Raw genomic sequence first — 18,238 nt, forward strand, 5'->3', positions numbered from 1 at the left:
ATATTCTTTTTAAAATATCTGATTTCCTTCCCAGCCTCAGTGGTCAGATATAGGTACTTCCTGGGTTTTAGGGGCTAAGCTTAGAATCCCTAGTACATCACTGTTCTGATTCTGCTCAAGAACCTCAACCATACTGTTCTGGGTTGACAGTGACACCAGGTGGCTGTAAGAGAAAACTGACCCAATGATGACGCCTGCTGGTCCATGTATTTCCATCTCTTTTCAGAGGACCATGTGCACTCAGTGACCACCTCCCCTAATTCTTCATGATGGTCCCCTCCTCCAACCAACACATAAGAATAAATGGGAAAATGACTATTATTTACAATCTATTCCTAATAGGTTCCAAATTTCACACAAGTCTCAAACTCTTAGAACATCGACTAGTTCAATACATGAAATTACTTACTCAGAGAACAAACCAAACCTTCTTTTGCTATGAAGCTCTCCCAAGGCCTTAGGTTTGCTACACTGAACACTTCATCCCTTACTGACTATGGCAAATCTGACATGGTGTTTAATCTCTCTGAGCCTTGTTTCTGCATCTCTAAAATGAGAAAATAATAATATCTAACCCCCAGGATTACTATCAGATTAACAAGAAAATATGTGCACAGGACCTGTCTCCTGAAACAAGCTATCATATTACCCATTACTATTATTCCTATACTACTGTAAGTAGGCATACCACAATGAATACAAGTACTGGAGCCTAGCTTCCTGGGCTCAGGCCCGTGCCTTTAATACTTAACTTTTCTGTGCCTCAATGATATAGCTAAAAAAAAAAAAAAACCCAGTTATTATTATTGTCTATCTCAAAGGGTTGTTCTATGGATTAAATGAGATAATCCATATATAAAACATTGAGCTTAGTGCCAGATAGGAAGTGCTCAATGCATTTTATCCCTTACGAGTTTCACCAGACAGTGAATTCCTCAGATATAGGGATTACATCCTGTAATTCCTCAGCCTTTGTAAATAGAAGTGATGGGTTTTGAGACTGCAGACATTAAATCTCTAAAGACCCTATTCTTATTGCAAAATGCAAAATCGCCTTAAAAATTGTGTGTGTGTGTGTGTGTGTGTGTGTGCGTGCGCATGCCTGTTGGGAAAGGATGTTCAAAATGGATTGAAATGTCGGTCATGACTCAACAGTAGAATTCACCACAGCTTGGAGCAGGCATTTCTACTTAAAATTGGTAAACAGGTAATAAACTGGCAGAGAATCACATAAATAATGGAGTGTAGGTTTTGGTCATTGGGTTTGCCTTAAATTTTCAAGTATCTTAAAGTAGGTCAGGTATAACCAGACCCTGCCCTGTTTGGGAGTGGTATGGATCACAAGCTGTGTCAAGCATGGAACTCTGTGTTGGAACAGAAGGAGGTCAGAGTGGTTGAACAATGTTCCTGAGTTCTCTCTGGGGCTGAGACTCCTAATATGGGATAAATTGCACAAGGGTCTAGAGCACAGGGGCCAGTGTTCAGCCACAGTTCAAAATGGGGACTCAGAAAGGTCCAGGGCCACTCGCTGATTGAATCCTCCTAAGAGAGGGCAGCCAGACTTTTATTTAAAAAAAAGTCAGCATTTTGAGTATGAGAAACTTTTTTAAAATCAAAATTGTATTTCAAAATTACCTCATGTGGAGGAAAAGCTGCTATATATGAGCCATTGTTGATAAGTTTACAGATACCTGGAAAGAGAAAAAAAGGACAGTTTATGAGTCTGTTCAAAGAAGACTTCCCTCTGGGGCAACATACATATACTTGGACAACAAAATGACTTAACAACTTAAACCAACCCAAATGACATCCATAGCCACATCCCCTCGGAGGGCAGTGGGATTGTTAAAGACTGATTCCAAAGAATCTATTTCTGTCCTGACAACATTCAGCAATGGAGATTTCTAAGGTACTAACTAACATATGGTACTTTGCCACATCATGAAATATGAGGCATTTTAATACCATTTATCTGGGATCACATGAAACTGGAGCAATTTTTTTGTCTCTCTCAAAACAACATTTGGTCAAAAAAGCCAAGGAGGTCTTCACTAAAAAAAAAAAAAAAGTCTCAAAAGGATATTGGTCTTGTGAAATCTTTATACGGAACCAGAGACAAATAGCAATATGTGACACTTCTTGAAATCCCCTCCATCTCAGTGACAGAGCAGTGAAACAGACACTCTCTTACTGTCTTTGTAAGACTCGATATGGGGAAATTTTTGGAGGATTAATTTTTGTTGAAGTATTATTTATATTGGTAAAGAATAAGAAATAAGCATACATCCAAAATTGAGGAATCATTTAATTAGTATGGTACAATTTATATAAGGTATTTAGTAAATAACTGTAATTTACTGAATACCTATAATAGAATATTGTACAACTATTTACAATGTTTATAGACATAATAAAGGACTTGATAAGCTATTCATAAATACTCTTTAAAAAGGACAAAAAATCATAAACACTGCATGATTCTAATAATGATGTTATATATCATTATTATACATATAATGTATATGTATATAATATAACATATTATATATATCATTATCAGAATCATGCAAGTTTATTATATATGTTCAGTATCAGCTTGGGAGAATGACAAATAGTTTCAGGATTTTTAATTTTAATTTTACTTTTATACTCTTCTGTGTATACTGTATGTCCCACAAAGGGCATAATATCTTTACTGTCATTTGAAATATCGTAAAGACTACATAAGCACATAATGCTATCATTTAGACACATTTTTAATTTATATTCTGGATTTCCCTATTTTTATTTCTTATGTGGAAATGAGGTGCTAAATATTTTGTAAGCATTTAGTTTCTAAATGAACTATTTTGACTACTCAGTAATAAATAAATTATTAATCAGGGGAGAACCAACATCCAAACTTTTCTTTTTAAAAACGACTGACTGGAGGGGCACCTGGGTGGCTTAGTCGGTTAAGCGTCCGACTTTCGCTTAGGTCATGATCTCACGGTTCGTGGGTTCGAGCCCCGCGTCGGGCTCTGTGCTGACTGCCAGCTCAGAGCCTGGAGCCTGTTTCAGAGTCTGTATCTCCCTCTCTCTCTGACCCTCCCTTGCTCACGCTCTCTCTCTCCTAGAAATAAATAAAAAATATTAAAAAATAAAATAAAATAAAAACGACTGACTGGAAACATAGTTCATTTTACTTCTGTGGCATTGTATTTTAGTACAATTCAGTAGAGACTGGAACAAGTGTCCAGTGCCTATCAACTTTTCACTTGTAAGAACTTTAGGACATAACTAACATTTGGTCTCTTCCATGTCTTGTAATTTTCACCTTAATAATTAAAAGATGAGCTTATTTGTTACCCACTGTTTTCTGCTCTGCACTATGTAAGCTTTGCAATTTTGTTTAATTTTTCTAGGTAAAATTCTCTCAATTTTCTTTTGTAACACACGTAGTAGTAACATACTGCTATACATTTAAACAACACAGAAATTCAGAAAGTTGAAATTAGCTGTTATTTCACCTTCTAGAGATAATTTCTAAAAAGCTTTATATGAATTCTTCCAGACTTTTATCTTTTTATGAAAGTGTGGTTAGGAAATGGGATTATATTAGACTTACAGTTTGCTGTTTATTTGGGTTTTTTTAGACCTACAGTTTTTACTCTGTTCTTTTTTTCACATGACTATGCATTATAGGTTTCTTTCAAACTCAATAAATGGAGAACTAACCACTAATTTTCAGTTTCCAGAAGTAAGGGGTCTGTGTCATATGCTTTTTGTGATACATATTATAGAAAAGATGTTTGATAAATTTGAGTTAAGAATTAAGAATTGAGTTAATAATAACAATTTTAAATGGATACATTTATAAAAATGAAGCCTAACTTTTTATCAGTTCCTAATGATGGACAGTTGAACTATTTCCAATTTTATTCTACTCTAATCTTTGTTTATTAAACAAAGCCACTATGAATAAACTTCTACATATATTATCCAAAAGTCTGATTATTTCTTTGAGAAAATTTTCAAGAAATGAATTTTCTGTTTCAAAGTGTTAGCACTTCTCACATTTTAATATGATACATATGGCTAAATGCCCTTGAAAAAGTTGTTGTTGTTGTTTTATTGAGTTCTGTTTATTGAAAGGCTGAAGAACAAAATTCTTAGAGTTTATATCCTCATATTTAATGCATGAAGGCAAAGCTTCAGATGTTAAAATAAATATTTTTGGATATAATTAGTAACAGCAAATTCTACCCTCTCTATATTTTTAGTTTGTGTTCTTACCCACTTTTGAGATTCCATTTTCATATTTGGTGTGCTGTAGCATGTGATAGACTATCCTGCTTCGAGTAGCATTACTGAAGAATGTATCCTTATTGTTTATTATGAAGCTGTTAAGATAAGGGGATTTGTTTTAATATTCAAAGCAGTGCACAGAGTCCAGCAACAGTTACAAGTTCCTAGGTCATCATCCGTTTTCCCCATTAAAACTAATGCATGAGAGGTATAGTAGATCAAACCACCCTCTTAAAAAAAAATCAATTGGTAGAGACAAAATACACTTATAAATAATACAGACATTATCAAATATTCATTTAAGTATCTTTCAGTTTATAAAGAAGCCCAGATGTCCTCATATTTCTTGTTTAGCATGAAACAAGGACAGCATTAGATTGTCCATTGGCTCCCATAAATTTTGTACTACCTGAATCAATGTAGTGCCAAATAGAACATATTAAAAATTGATGTCATTTGCCCATACCACACCTTCCAAGCTAACTTGCCTTGTTTTTAGAACTTCAGCAATGAGCTATAATAGTTCTCTCTTCTCCTTCATGCCCTGTACTTTCCCCATGTAGGAAGCTTTGCAAAGAGGAGCCATGTTAGAGCCAAATGAGTAAAGAGCAAAAGGGTGATCCTGACAGTAACGGAAGGGTCTGCTTCTAGCATTTACTTTGTAATATGTTGGCAGCCTCAAAAAAAAAATGGAAGCATCCTGGACCTTACTCAACTTCTACCATTTCCTGTTTCTAGTTGCTTTATGTCTATGACAATAATTTGCCTTTTTTTTTTTTCTGGCACTTAGTATTGAAGTATTAGGTCTTCTATGATTCTTGGTTTCTCATTACCATTCATATTCAAATAGCTGCGAAACTAATCAACTTACTCTCCTTGCCTCTCTCTGGCTTTGAGGTACTAGGTCTCAATGCCTAGATTATGAAAAGAATGTCCTCTTAACTGGCTGTCCAATTTCCAATCTGACCTTTCAAACATGGTTCTGATTCTTAGAGCACTCCTACTCTTCATGTGTCAGCATTATGTGCATAAGTAAATTTTTTTATATTCTTCTCAGGCTTTCTATTTTGTATTTCAGCCTCTCCTTCAATAATTCCCTACAGCTCTGGTTCCTTGCATCTGATAGTCTGTCAAATCGTAGAATTTATCACACCTTAAAACCTCATGTTTCTTTCCCTCACGATTTCGTTGTCTCTGGTATCTTTCTCCCCACCTCTCTCTACCTCCCTCCACATTTTTATCTGTTGAAAAGGACTATCTTCTTCAAAAGGCCTCCTAGGTCCTTTCCTCTGGATGTCACTTCTCCCTCTCTTGTAAAAACATGCATTATATTTGTGTCTTTCTGAACATGTTGATTTTACTCTGTTTTGTTTCATGCTAATCTGTATACTTGTCTCTTTGAGTAGCCTCCAGCATTTTGATATTGTGCTTTTTGTTTTCTACTTAGATATGCACCAAGTTAACATAGCTACTCTGTGCTCTGTTAGTTCTAAGAATCAGAAGCAATGTCCACACAATTCTTTTCCATTAGATTGATTCAGAATTCCCTGAACAGATATTTCTTTAGAGGGTTAAGTTCCTCTTCTTCATGGAGCTACATTATAGAAGGAGAAAACACATGGAATATAAATAAACAATTAAGCAGTCCCTGTCTTCACAGTATTCCTGGTATGGTGGGGCAGACAAAAATGTAAAGTAATAATTAGATAAAATAGGATAAACATAAAGATAGGGGAATGCACAGTGTGGGCTGTTGGAGCTTTGAGAGACAGGATGAAACAGGATTCCAGACCACCAGACATGTTACAGAAGCAATATTTAATGGGAAACTCTCTTCTCTCAAATATTTGATGTAATTCATTTATTTCATCTTGCCTCTCAACATTCATAAAGATAGAGACTGTGTCATATCTCAATTTGTATTATGAATAAACTCAATAACTATTAGTTGAATTAATTTAGGAATAGAGACATGTTGGGATAGTTATACAACAAATCCCTAAAAAATCTCTCATTCAGCTTAGTTTAATACAAGTAGACTCAAGTGGTTAAACTAATAAATACATATTCATTATACATAATTATATATAATTTATTAATTAGAATAATACATGTTCACTCATGTTATTTAATAGCAATTCTATTATTGTTACTTTAACTGGTATTTACCACCCAGTTATAATCCTAATTATATATAATAATATATAATATTATATATTATAATATAATAATCCTAATTATTTTGAAAGAATAGGGAGCTAGACTATCAGCCCATGAATTTACAATTAACTATATTCATTGCCTGAATGTCCCTAAATCAGCTAATCAGGAATTAATAATGCTCACTGAGTGTTGTTCATAAATTAAGCATAAAAACATTTTAATAAAATGATATATTCTCTGCCTTATTCGGCAAACAGTGGAATTGCTCCAAGGTATCTTTATTTTATCAATAACCCCTAGATACTGAAAGGTGGTGGACAAAAAAGAAATGTGAACTTACTGGTGAATCCGTGCACGGCTGAAGGGGCCCGTATAGCAATCTGATTCCTCCAGATGTGGAAAAGCTGACTTGTCAAGAACCATTGGGTTTTGGGACATCCATTTTTTTATCCTTCTAAAATAATTTTGCACACTGGAACAAAGTCACATGAACTAGATTAGGCTGCATTCCAGAGTCATGCCTACCTTCCATCACCATTCCAAAAACAAATAAAAAGAGTTCCAAAAAGACAGTCATACCCACACACATGCATTTCCCTTGTTCCCACATAAAAGACATAAATTTCAAAACAAACCAAATCTTGCATTTGTTTAAATTCAGTGTAACTAGGTTATCCTTATGCAAAACATTTTGTGGAAAATATTAGAGAATCATAGGGCTCTTCTGCAATAGTAAGAGTCAAAGTTGCAGGGAATAATAGTTTCCTAGACAAATACAGTGCATCTTATATCTGTTTTGTAAGCTCTACTTAATCCTTAAAAAATATTAGATGGTGGTAGGAAAGAACATAAACACGATGAAAGTAACATGACACACTTATCAAAGTTGTGAGTGCTCAGATGTATGTATGCATACCTATATATATGTAGCTATAGATTATTCCCTGATTCTTTGAAAAATCTACAGCAATGTAGCCCTACCAAAAAAAGAGAAGGAAGGAAGGAAGGAAGGAAGGAAGGAAGGAAGGAAGGAAGGAAGGAAGGAAAAAGAAAGAAAGAAAGAAAGAAAGAGAGAGAGAGAGAGAGAGAGAGAAAGAAAGAGAAAAAGATTTGTGTGTATTTGATTTTTTGCAAACTTCTGTTCATTTGAAAGGACTATATCCTTGAAAATTGAAATATGTGTCAATTTCTAGTTATTGATTTGTCAGTTTTAGATGGTATTGTTGAGACTCTGTTATTCATTCAATAAAAATTTATTGAGTGCCTACTATATAGCAGGCACTATTTAAAAAAGAAAGAAAGAAAGAAAGAAAGAAAGAAAAAGAAAGAAAGAAAGAAAGAAAGAAAGAAAGAAAGAAAGAAAGAAAGAAAGAGACAGAAATGACTACTACACACTTATTCAGCAGAGCTGTGAACCTCAGCTGTGATGGAAATGCAAGGGTTTTGGAGTCAAGCAAAACAGTTCAAAGGCAGCATGACACCACAGTAGCTGTGTGAACTGACAGATGCTACTTAACTTCTTGCCTCAGTTCCCTCACTCATCAAAAAACATTGAGTTTGCTGGAGATTTGTAAGTTGTTGTCTTTTTTTAAGCTTGATTGTTAACAAGTTGAGGCAGAGCCTTTGCAGTACTTTTAAGACTGATGGGCATATGAATAATCTGAAGATTTGGTAAAAAGCTAATTCAGTAGGCCTAGGGTGGGGCTTAAGATCCTGCATTTCTAACTAGCTCCCAGGGTATATCCATGCTGTTATCCACTGGCTGCACTTAGAGTAATGGGTTTAGCACAGACACCAGACACATGACATTAAGATACTGTTTTCAGGGAATTTTACATCAGAATACTTTGGTTTTGGCTTTAGATTACAGTTATAGCCCAGTTCTTATGTATGTATATTGATTGGGATCATATTTACTTTGCAAAGGAAAAAAAAGCAAAAGAAAGAGATATTGACTCTAGAGATTGATTCTGAAAACCTAATTCTGAGTGACTATAGTAATTATGTTAACTTAAAAATAGCACAATATTTCCACACTACTTATGAGATTCTAACTGTCAATTTGGGGGCTCTTCTGCAATAGTAAGAGTCAGAGTTGCAGGGGAGAATAGTTTCCTAGTAAATATAATACGTCTTAATATCTGTCTTGTCATCTCTACTTAAACTTTTAAAAAATGTAGTATAGCAATTTGCAGGCAGGTAATACAGTATATCTTAGGAATTATTTCATTCAAATCTATTATGGTAAAATTAGTATGAAATATTTGAAAGGGCAATCAATTCCTGACCTAAAGTTTAACATGTGGAGGATAGTCTGGACCATTCTTTTGCCAAGTAGTTTATGATACAGATGCCAAGTCATTTTTGGTTTTGGAGGGACCAAAGAATTTCTTTCTAACCTAAAATAATACATGAACAGTATCTAGGTGTTCACATTGCTTCTTCTCATGATAACAAAAGCTTCTGAAATCACAGGGTATCTCTGTATTTCAGTGGCTAGTGCACAGACATTTATAAATCACTGCATGGATTATACAGCAATCACTCCAGTTTTTCAAACTCAGCACAGTGAGGGGAACGATAGGGTAGCAGGTGGAGGATGAGGGTCCCCAGACTGAATTTGTCAGCTATTGACATTGGCGAATTGAACCTTGGAGTTTCAGGTTCTTCATCTCTCAAGAGAGGAAACAACTCTATCTGTCCTACTTTATTAGGTAGCTGGAAGGATCAAGTAAAAGGATACATTCTGACTGCACTTAGGAAATGTCCATGAACTACAGCTCCTGAGGGCCTACTTCTGATAACATACAAACATCTTAGAAGAGTAGGTGCATTTTATTTAAAAAAATACAAATGCTTTCACTCCATCACTGATTTTCTATAGAACTAAACATTATAATTAAGACTTCATATACACTTCCTATGAGGAAGCAAATGATTCTGATCATGACATGTGGTCAGGCCTGGATTTGAATCATGGGGTGCAAAAATTTGGATTATTACTCAATTCCCTTGATTCTCATTCAATTTTCTGATATCTCAAAAGACGGATATTTTGAGAATTAAATACGTAACACCTGAATCCACCCAGTAAACACTCAATAATTTTTATGACAATAATAAGGAAAAAGAGTATTACTACTCTATTAGTACCAGTCTCGCCAACACATCACCAACACAATTTAATGCTTTATCTACACTCTACTGAATCTGTGTTGTCACTTTGGCCATCTTACAGACTCAAGACTTCATGGATGGCATATTGGGGAGATGATTCTCAATGGAACTTTAAGTTCCTTTGCTAAAATCAACGGAAAGCAGAGAAGTCTATGGAAATTGATAAGATATCTGGTTAAAGAGCCAAAAGAACCTGGTCAGAGCAAAAGCTCTACCCAAACAGCTGTGAAAGCCAGGGGACGAGGCACGGCACAGGGTGGTGCAGAGTGGTGAATGGTCATTTATTTTCCCTGTTCTGCAAAACCAGTTACTCTTTGTTCTGCCTCCCTGAAGGGTGATTTTGAAGATGCTTTGATAACTGAATGCGAAAGTGCTTTGTAAACAAATGATAAATAGCAGCAATAATAAAACTACAGCCATTTCCTTTCAAACTGCCAGGAGAAATGATGATCTTGAAAAGCTAGATAATTGCCTGTACATTATTAATCACCTAATGTTTACTGGTCAAAATACTTATGCAGAAAACATCTTTCCCACTTCAAGAAAGAAAAAGCACAAGTGAAATCTAAGTGCACATAATTGATTTTCATTTCTCTCTTTCCAGTTGTCTGCAAATTAGGTATTAAAATTTTGTATCGATGGTTGTCACCCACACACAGACGAAAGTGAGAAAAAATTTAAATTTCTTCTCCAAAGTTAAAGTCTAAAAAAATCAAAATTTCCTTTCCTTAATTGAAAGTCTAAAGTCAAACAAATAACAGACATTGTCTTTCTCAGTTTAATATGTCATATACTTTTATAAATGTCTGTCCTATTTATTTGTTACCCTTCCCAGATGTATCCAAAATGTCAGTAACTACTACTATTTGTAGTATGTAAATTGCAAATACTAGTAGTAGATACTTACTGCTACTATTTGTAATAAGTAAATTGTATGAAGTAATGTTTAAAGTAATTTAATAATTACTTGGAATAATATAACTGAATTTTCATTTCATGAAATTAAACAGAAAATAATAATAAATACAAAAGATAATAAAACATTCTGATACACACTATGGTGTTTTATTTTTTCTAGTTTACTTTTAAGTTTGACCAAAACAGAAAAAAACACACCTTTGCCACTATAAAATATGTCTTCTTTAGAGACTAATACACACGTTTACCACACATTCCAAAAGCAAGTGCATGCTAAAACTAAATTATATAATATTATGTAGAAATTTATTGGTATTTTAATATACAGGATGTTATTCTTCTGCAAGTCTCTGAAAGAAAGATGTTTATCAGAAAACCTACTAATTACACAGCAGCAAAATCTCACTAATTCTATAGAGCACACTGAACTTAACCCAACAATGTGTTATCAGCACATCCAACATGATGAAGGCTCATGTAGAGAAAGCAAAACAAAACAAAACAAAACAAAACCCTCTTTAGTTGTAAATTTATATTGTTATGATAGTCCAATGACTTCTACTTTATTATATAAAATAATTTTGAAAATGTACTACACAGATGAGGACCAAATTTGCCCATGGGAAATGATAGAAGCTCACTCTCTAAATCTGACCATGTTACCCTGACAAACAGAAAAGTCTGACCTGGCTGAGGAGCACCATTAGGAATTTTATTATTTTAAAGAGACTTTTAAGTACCAGTTGCTTTAATAATCATTCTGATTTCAAATTTTGCCCCTATGATTTACTTTTCTTGTCACCTGTTCCTACCACATCTAGATTTAATGCCTCAGAGAGTCCAACATTCTTCTATCCTAAAATTAACATTTTTCCTATTCTAAAGTCCCAAATTATATTCAGCCACTTTCTCCGGTAAAGGAACTACATTTACAGAATCCTTTCCTAAAACATCCTGATATATTCATACTATATGATTCTAGTTTTGTGTCATTCTGACTTGTAATATCCTACAGCATTATTCAATAGAGTATATTCTGTCACATTCACATTCCGCTTTCGTTAACGGATTCTTTTGCAAGGAGCAGAACAGAAGAGTGTAAGAAGCTTTTGTTTCTAGCATCCATTAAATGGAAGCTCACTTTCCTTACTGAAACAGGGCAAAGGTGATCCGGGTGGGGAGAGCTTCTCCTGTCTCAAGGTTGTGGTTTGATTAATTCCTTTGTCATAGCTACCGTTAACACAATATTTAAAGAGAAGTTTTGAGATGATGCTCTTGGAAAAAGAGTTCGTTTTGAATACTAGAATATGAGAGGCAGCTCAGTTGGTGAAATAAGAGTAGATCAGTGATTCAAAAATGTGCTGTGTGACCTTGATAAACCACTTCAGCACTCTGGATGCTGGTCTTCCCTTGTCCGCCTTTGTCAAATAAGAGACTTAAACTGAATGGGCCAGAGGGTTCTTTGCCATGTCTGTTCTTCCATTACTCTAGTGGGTCATCATTTACCCCTCAATCCAGGTTTTATGACTATTTTTTACATTAAAATCTCCTAAGAAGCAAACTTGCAATTAAAATCCTCCTGCCACAACATTACATCAAGAGAGGATTGCAGAAATGGCAATGGTAAATAGAAAAAAAAATAGATTATCTGATTGTAAACATTGCTAAATTTCATGTATGTCATTTTGGAAATCTTAGAACAAATCAGTAAAGTTTTTCTCTCTAAAATTTACAACTGCTGGTGTGGGTAATTGAATGTCTTCTTTTTATTTCTTTTTCCCAAATGACAGATTGGTTATAAACAAATTACACATCAACACTGACCTGCCCATTGATTTGCTGCTCCGGTCAGTGTAGTAGCATTTTTTCCTGAAAAATAATGGAAACAGCTAAAGAGAGTCACGTGAAAAGAGAGAAACCAGCGAGTGACTACATTCAATCACATTGAGTATTTTAACACTACAATTTCCACATGCCTATGAAATACATAAAATAAGCTAATATAATAGTAAGAACTCTGAATATGCATTTTTAAAATTTCAGAATCTAAGTTACTAGTAACAAAAAAACTTTGATAAATCAATACATCACTTTAGAATATTTTTAATTTCATATTTTGAGCCTGTATTCTGCTACACAAAGCATATTAACTGGATCATTGGCTTATATGTTATATGAAGCCTTCCATGCATCCATCCATGCATCCATGCATCCATCCATGCATCCATCCATCTAAACATATATGTAATGAATGCTTATTGTTTTGCAAGGTATGTTAAAGTATAACCATTAACAATTTAGAGAAAAAATGAGGTTATCTATCCTTAAAGAGCTTCCTTTATAGTTGCAAAGACAAATGATGGCTATAATAAAGTGTGATAAGTCAGGAAAACACAGGGCTATGGGTGTACATTGAAAGGGATCTCAGTATTTGTAGATGAAGGAGAAAGGAATCAGGCAAACCTTCTTATATCATATGCTTTCCATGTTGAATCTTGATACATGAGTAAGAGTCGTCCTCTTAATAAAATACTTAGGACATGGTATTCTTGACATGATTATGTGAACAAACACCAAGTATTGTAAGATTTGGGAAACTGCAAGTACTTTAGTAATCTCTGGAGTATAAATTGTAAGTTGAGCAGAGTGGTAAAAGGGACGATGAACAAGGCACAGATAATGAGTGGTCCTACCACTGATTCTAAGGTTTCTGGATGACATACAAAGGGAAAACATGGAATATTTTAAGTAGATGTGTACCATGTCTGATTTTAAAGAAGCTAAAAGTTCTGGTGACAGGGGTTAATTCGTCTCTTAAACGATTCTTACCACATCCTCATTTTGGAGCTCAGGAATCTCATAGTCTGGGCCTTCTAAGATAACTCTTTATCCCCACCCACCAAAACTCATTTCAGAGGATCAGTAAATTCCTCCCTGTGTGGTATCTAGAAAGCAGGGTTGAGTCAGGAATCAATATATGGTCCTAACTGTGTTATTAACTGCTTAGAAAAGTTGAAAATCTTCTGAACTATTGTATTTCATTGTAAACACTGGTTATATTGCTAGAAACGAATTTTTTTCAGTTGTCCTTGCCATACCTCAATATTAAATTCAAGTGTGGGATTTCAAGGTTTGCTACATCTATCCTAAACTCATTTAATTATCTCTCCCTTTCATTTTTTCAAATATACATAAATTTGTGTGCACACACAATTTGATCCTCATTGGAATATAAACCCATCTTCTTTCTGAACTTCCTCTACACAGATTAGCTTGCATTATTTAGACATCATTACATAACTGATCACTGACTATCTTCTACAGGAGATTGGGCTTCTTGAAGATAGTAGTTTTATTTCATTTCACTTTGTATTCCTGGTGTATACTTGGTACATCGTTTGATAAACAGTAAGTGTTCCAATGGCTGATAAGCCTTTGTTTAATTCACAGTTGCATTTATTTCCTTCAAGGCCTGAGACCACTTTGCATTTAATAAACATTTGCTAAATGAGGTATTATATATTTTTAAAGCTACAAATGTAGAAATTAGTTTAAAATAATTTTCAGCACAAAAAAATCTAGGACTGTTATGTAGAGGAGATAAAAGTTATAATTATTGACCATAGATATGGTGAAGTATATTAGCAAAGAAAGGGAGGGGCATTTGGATTAAACACTATTCTGTATTTTTCTTTATTGCTCTAGTTAAAATTTTTTCATAAACATTTTTAAACTGTTTTGTGAACAATAAGGAAAAATGAAGGAAAGAAGTCATAAAAGATGAATATACATACTTTTTTAGACCTTTAATATTATAAAAGCAAATAAAAATTGAGACTCACTTTTCCCAAATAACTAACACTCTAATTACCAGTCAAATTTAGGGTAAACTATGTGGGACAATTATTGCTGTTGAGTCCTCTTACTTGAGGACTGGATATTGTTTATCTGTTTGGCTATATTAAAAGATGGAATTTCCGGGGCGCCTGGGTGGCTTAGTCGGTTAAGCGTCCGACTTTCGCTTGGGTCATGATCTCGCGGTTTGTGGGTTCGCGCCCCGCGTGGGGCTCTGTGCTGACTGCCAGCTCAGAGCCTGGAGCCTGTTTCAGTCTGTGACTCCCTCTCTCTCTGACCCTCCCCTGCTCACGCTGTCTCTCTCTCTCTCCTAGAAATAAATAAAACATTTAAAAAAATAAATAAATAAAAGATGGGATTTCCTTCTGTCTTTACAATCTGTTGGCGAATTGCTGGTGACACACACCACATTCTGACTTAATGCATATTCATTAATACAAGTGTTTTCTTTCTCTTCTACCTTTGTAAACTTTTCTGGGTTGGTGACACTTTGGTTTTCCCCCAACAATACACAAGTGTATTTTAAATCCTTGAAGCCCATAATAACTTGCAATTTTCCTTAATTCTTGTTCATAAATGAACCTGCAGGACCATATCATTTTCTATCCATAATCCTCCACCTTGTGCTTTATTAATTACATATTGTTCATAGACAGAGCTTTCTTTATTTTTCCCTGAATTTTTCATTTGAAAGATTCTACCATTTTATATCTTGCATCAGGACAACATCTATCTATGTATCTACCCACCCACCTATTCACAACTGCCACTCAAAACTCTAAGTAAACTGTTATGTGAAACACCAGCCAAGTGGTTACGTGTGGAGATGCCTAGAGGGCTGAGGGAAATGGGCAGTCACATGAGTCGAACCCTACGTCCCCCGCTCCTTGTCAAACAGAATTGCTTCACTCTTTAATTTTTTTAAGTTTATTTATTTTTGAGAGAGAGAGAAACAGTGTGGAGCGGGGGAGCGGGAGAGAGAGAGAGGGAGGCACAGAATCCGAAGCAGGCTCCAAGCAGTCAGCACAAAGCCTGACGCAGGGCTTGAACTCAGAAACTGTGAGATGATAACCTGAGCTGAAGTCAGACACTTAACTGACTGAGCCACCCAGGCGCCCCAGAACTACTTCACTATTAACTATTTCATATATTGGGCTGTCTGAATGTTCCTATGCTATTTTATTTTTGAGTGAAGGGTCCTTTACAAATGAAAGTGATCTAAGTTTAATCCCAATTATGATAAAAAGATTATTCTTAATGTTTTAAAAATATCTCCCCTCCTCAAATCTATGTGTTTAAAATATTCGTGGGAGAAGCTTAAGAATCCCATCAAGGAACTCAAACAGAGAGGTAGGGGATGGCTGATTCGTCTTACAATATGTTTGCCTCTTTTAATAGGAAAGTTATGAATGAATAGGAATCATCTCTGAAACACAAGAAAAATAATGAAAGCAGAATTTAATATTTCTGGAAAGTGGCAAACACAGACTAAGTCCTTGCTGATGGGATAAAAATAAGAAAATGTAAACTATTTTAATCCTCTGAATTTTTCTTGGGTAGTTTCAAGACACCAAGTCTAATATGTAGGCCATATTTACTTTGGAATAGTAATCAAAACAAGAAATAGCTAGAAAATTTAGGTATATAGAATTCTACACATGTATTTAGGCAGAGAATTTAGAATAAATGCTCAAAATTCATGTTCATGCAATACACAGAAAACTTTCAGAGGCAGGGTTATAACTAATAATTTATTCTGAATAAATTTGCAATTTTTCTTTGAGAAATAGAATATGTAGTTTTCAACACTGAATAAATATGCAGGACAGACAAGTACGGGTAAATTTTTTTATGCATAAACCTTTTAAAAATTCTCACCCTAAAAAGAGATAGGAGTTTTTCCTATTCAAGTTTTTTGTATTTCTTGCATATTTTGATTTTAAGTCAGTATATATGTTCTTAAATGTGGTTATAGTTGACAAGTAGAAACTGAATTGCCATTATAAAAACACTCTGCCACTTCACTTATGCTTGTATAGCATTCTCTCTTTATGAGGTGATGGCTATGCCAAGTTTCATGTGTACCTTATAAATAAATGAGAAGTTAGTTACTAAGTTGTTAATGTTACATCCATTATTTAAACTGATCTGGAAAGTGGTCCCAGAAAACTTTGTGTTCTAGGATTTGTCAAACTGTTTTCCCAAGAACACCATTATATTAAGATTAAAAATAAATCCCATCATCAAATGGAAGGGATGCTTTGTATAACTAATTCTTAAAAATGGTAAGATTTATTAAAATATTAAAATTGTCAAGACAATATTTCTTTACCATCTGCATCAGAATCATGTGGGATGCTTGTTAAAAATGTATATACCTTCTGTTCCAGAATTAATATTCCATGATCTCATAGGATGGGGGGGTGCCTGGAAGCTTCATTTTTACAAAGTTTCCCAGGTGATTAAATGTACTTTAAAGGCAGAATGAGAACCTACAATAAATAAACTTACTGTTTAACTCAGAAATTCAGAAACATATTTGCTTACAGGAAATTTTTCTCTTAAAAACCTGTGAAGCTAGTATTCCTTTGATACATTTTGGAAAGTGTCGCATATTTTCTAATATTTATGTTATTAAATCATGAGGGTATCAATGCAATTTTCCAACAGTTTTAAGAATGCAGCCATTTAAAACATTATTTTATTGAGGTGCCTGGGTGGCTCAGTCAGTAAAACGTCCGACTTCGGCTCAGGTCATGATCTCGCCGGTTCACAGTTCAAGCCCTGCTTCAGGCTCTGTGCTGACTGCCAGCTCAGAGCCTGGAACCTGTTTCAGATTCTGTGTCTTCCTCTCTCTCTGACCCTCCCCTGCTCACGCTGTCTCTCTCTCTCTCTCTCTCTCTCTCAGAAATAAATAAAACATTAAAAAAATAAAAATAAATAAAATAAAACATTATTTTATTGAATTGTTTTTTTTAATGTTTTATTTATTTTGAGAGAGTGAGAGAGACTGAGAGCATGAGAGGGCGGGGCAGAGAGGGAGGGAAAGAGAGAAACCCAAGCAGGCTCCACAGTGCCAGCACAGAGCCCGAAGTGGGTCTCGATCTCTCAAACCATGAAATCATGACTTCAGCTGAAATCAAGAGTCAGACGCTTCACCGACTGAACCACTCAGGCACCCCATGTGAACATGATTTTAAAGCACATGTTATAAAGAAGAAATTTCAGCCACAGCATCAAAGAGAAGAAATAGTAATGGCATACATTTCAGGGTTTTCATATCTCTTTCTTTGGATCTATCAGAACTCTTTGAAATGCAATTTTACCAGGAAATTTTTAAAAAATATATCATTTTAAAAAGATAAAAAAAACCCATCTATCTGAACAGAATATTTTCTTTAAAAGTCACCTTGAGTCAGGACACCATGGCACAGAGCCTGGAGACCTAAGCTGTACTTCATACTGACCAAGGGCACTCACAATCTGGCAAGGGAACTGTTTTTTTAATGAACTTCTAAGAAAAAGAAACAAAGGAATCGAATTCAGTACAGGGTTTTTTTAAATTAAAGTTATGAGAAAATGATATCACTGAATTTCTCAAAATTTATCTGAAAAGGTAAGAATGAGGGAAATGACGAAAAGGAAGCCAATGTACTCCAAACAGACTTCCAATTTAAAAAAAAAACAACAGTAAAATTCAACTTGATGGTTAAAAGAGTTATATGAAAATTATGGCACTGTAAACTGTGTTGCCAGTGTCTTTAGAAGATTTTTCCCCATAGATTCAGCAGAATGAACATATTTTGAAAACGAACTAATAAAAAAAAAAATCACTGGA

At 34.7% G+C, this 18,238-nt stretch overlaps 1 protein-coding gene across 1 annotated transcript in view; it reads right to left on the reverse strand.

Annotated features, from left to right (window-relative positions):
• ANO3 (anoctamin 3) overlaps window positions 1-18,238 on the reverse strand; it is a 398,246-nt gene that overhangs the window by 92,962 nt on the left and 287,046 nt on the right. Inside the window, exons 8-11 of the mRNA XM_039218371.1 lie at window positions 12,370-12,414; window positions 6,791-6,922; window positions 4,276-4,382; window positions 1,636-1,691 (exon numbers count right to left, since the gene is read on the reverse strand). Coding sequence (XP_039074302.1) covers window positions 1,636-1,691; window positions 4,276-4,382; window positions 6,791-6,922; window positions 12,370-12,414 — 340 coding nt within the window. The remainder of the gene's footprint in view (window positions 1-1,635; window positions 1,692-4,275; window positions 4,383-6,790; window positions 6,923-12,369; window positions 12,415-18,238) is intronic.

Source organism: Hyaena hyaena, unplaced genomic scaffold (assembly GCF_003009895.1).
Source record: "Hyaena hyaena isolate Hyena2069 unplaced genomic scaffold, ASM300989v1 scaffold_753, whole genome shotgun sequence".
Classification (NCBI taxonomy): domain Eukaryota; kingdom Metazoa; phylum Chordata; class Mammalia; order Carnivora; family Hyaenidae; genus Hyaena; species Hyaena hyaena.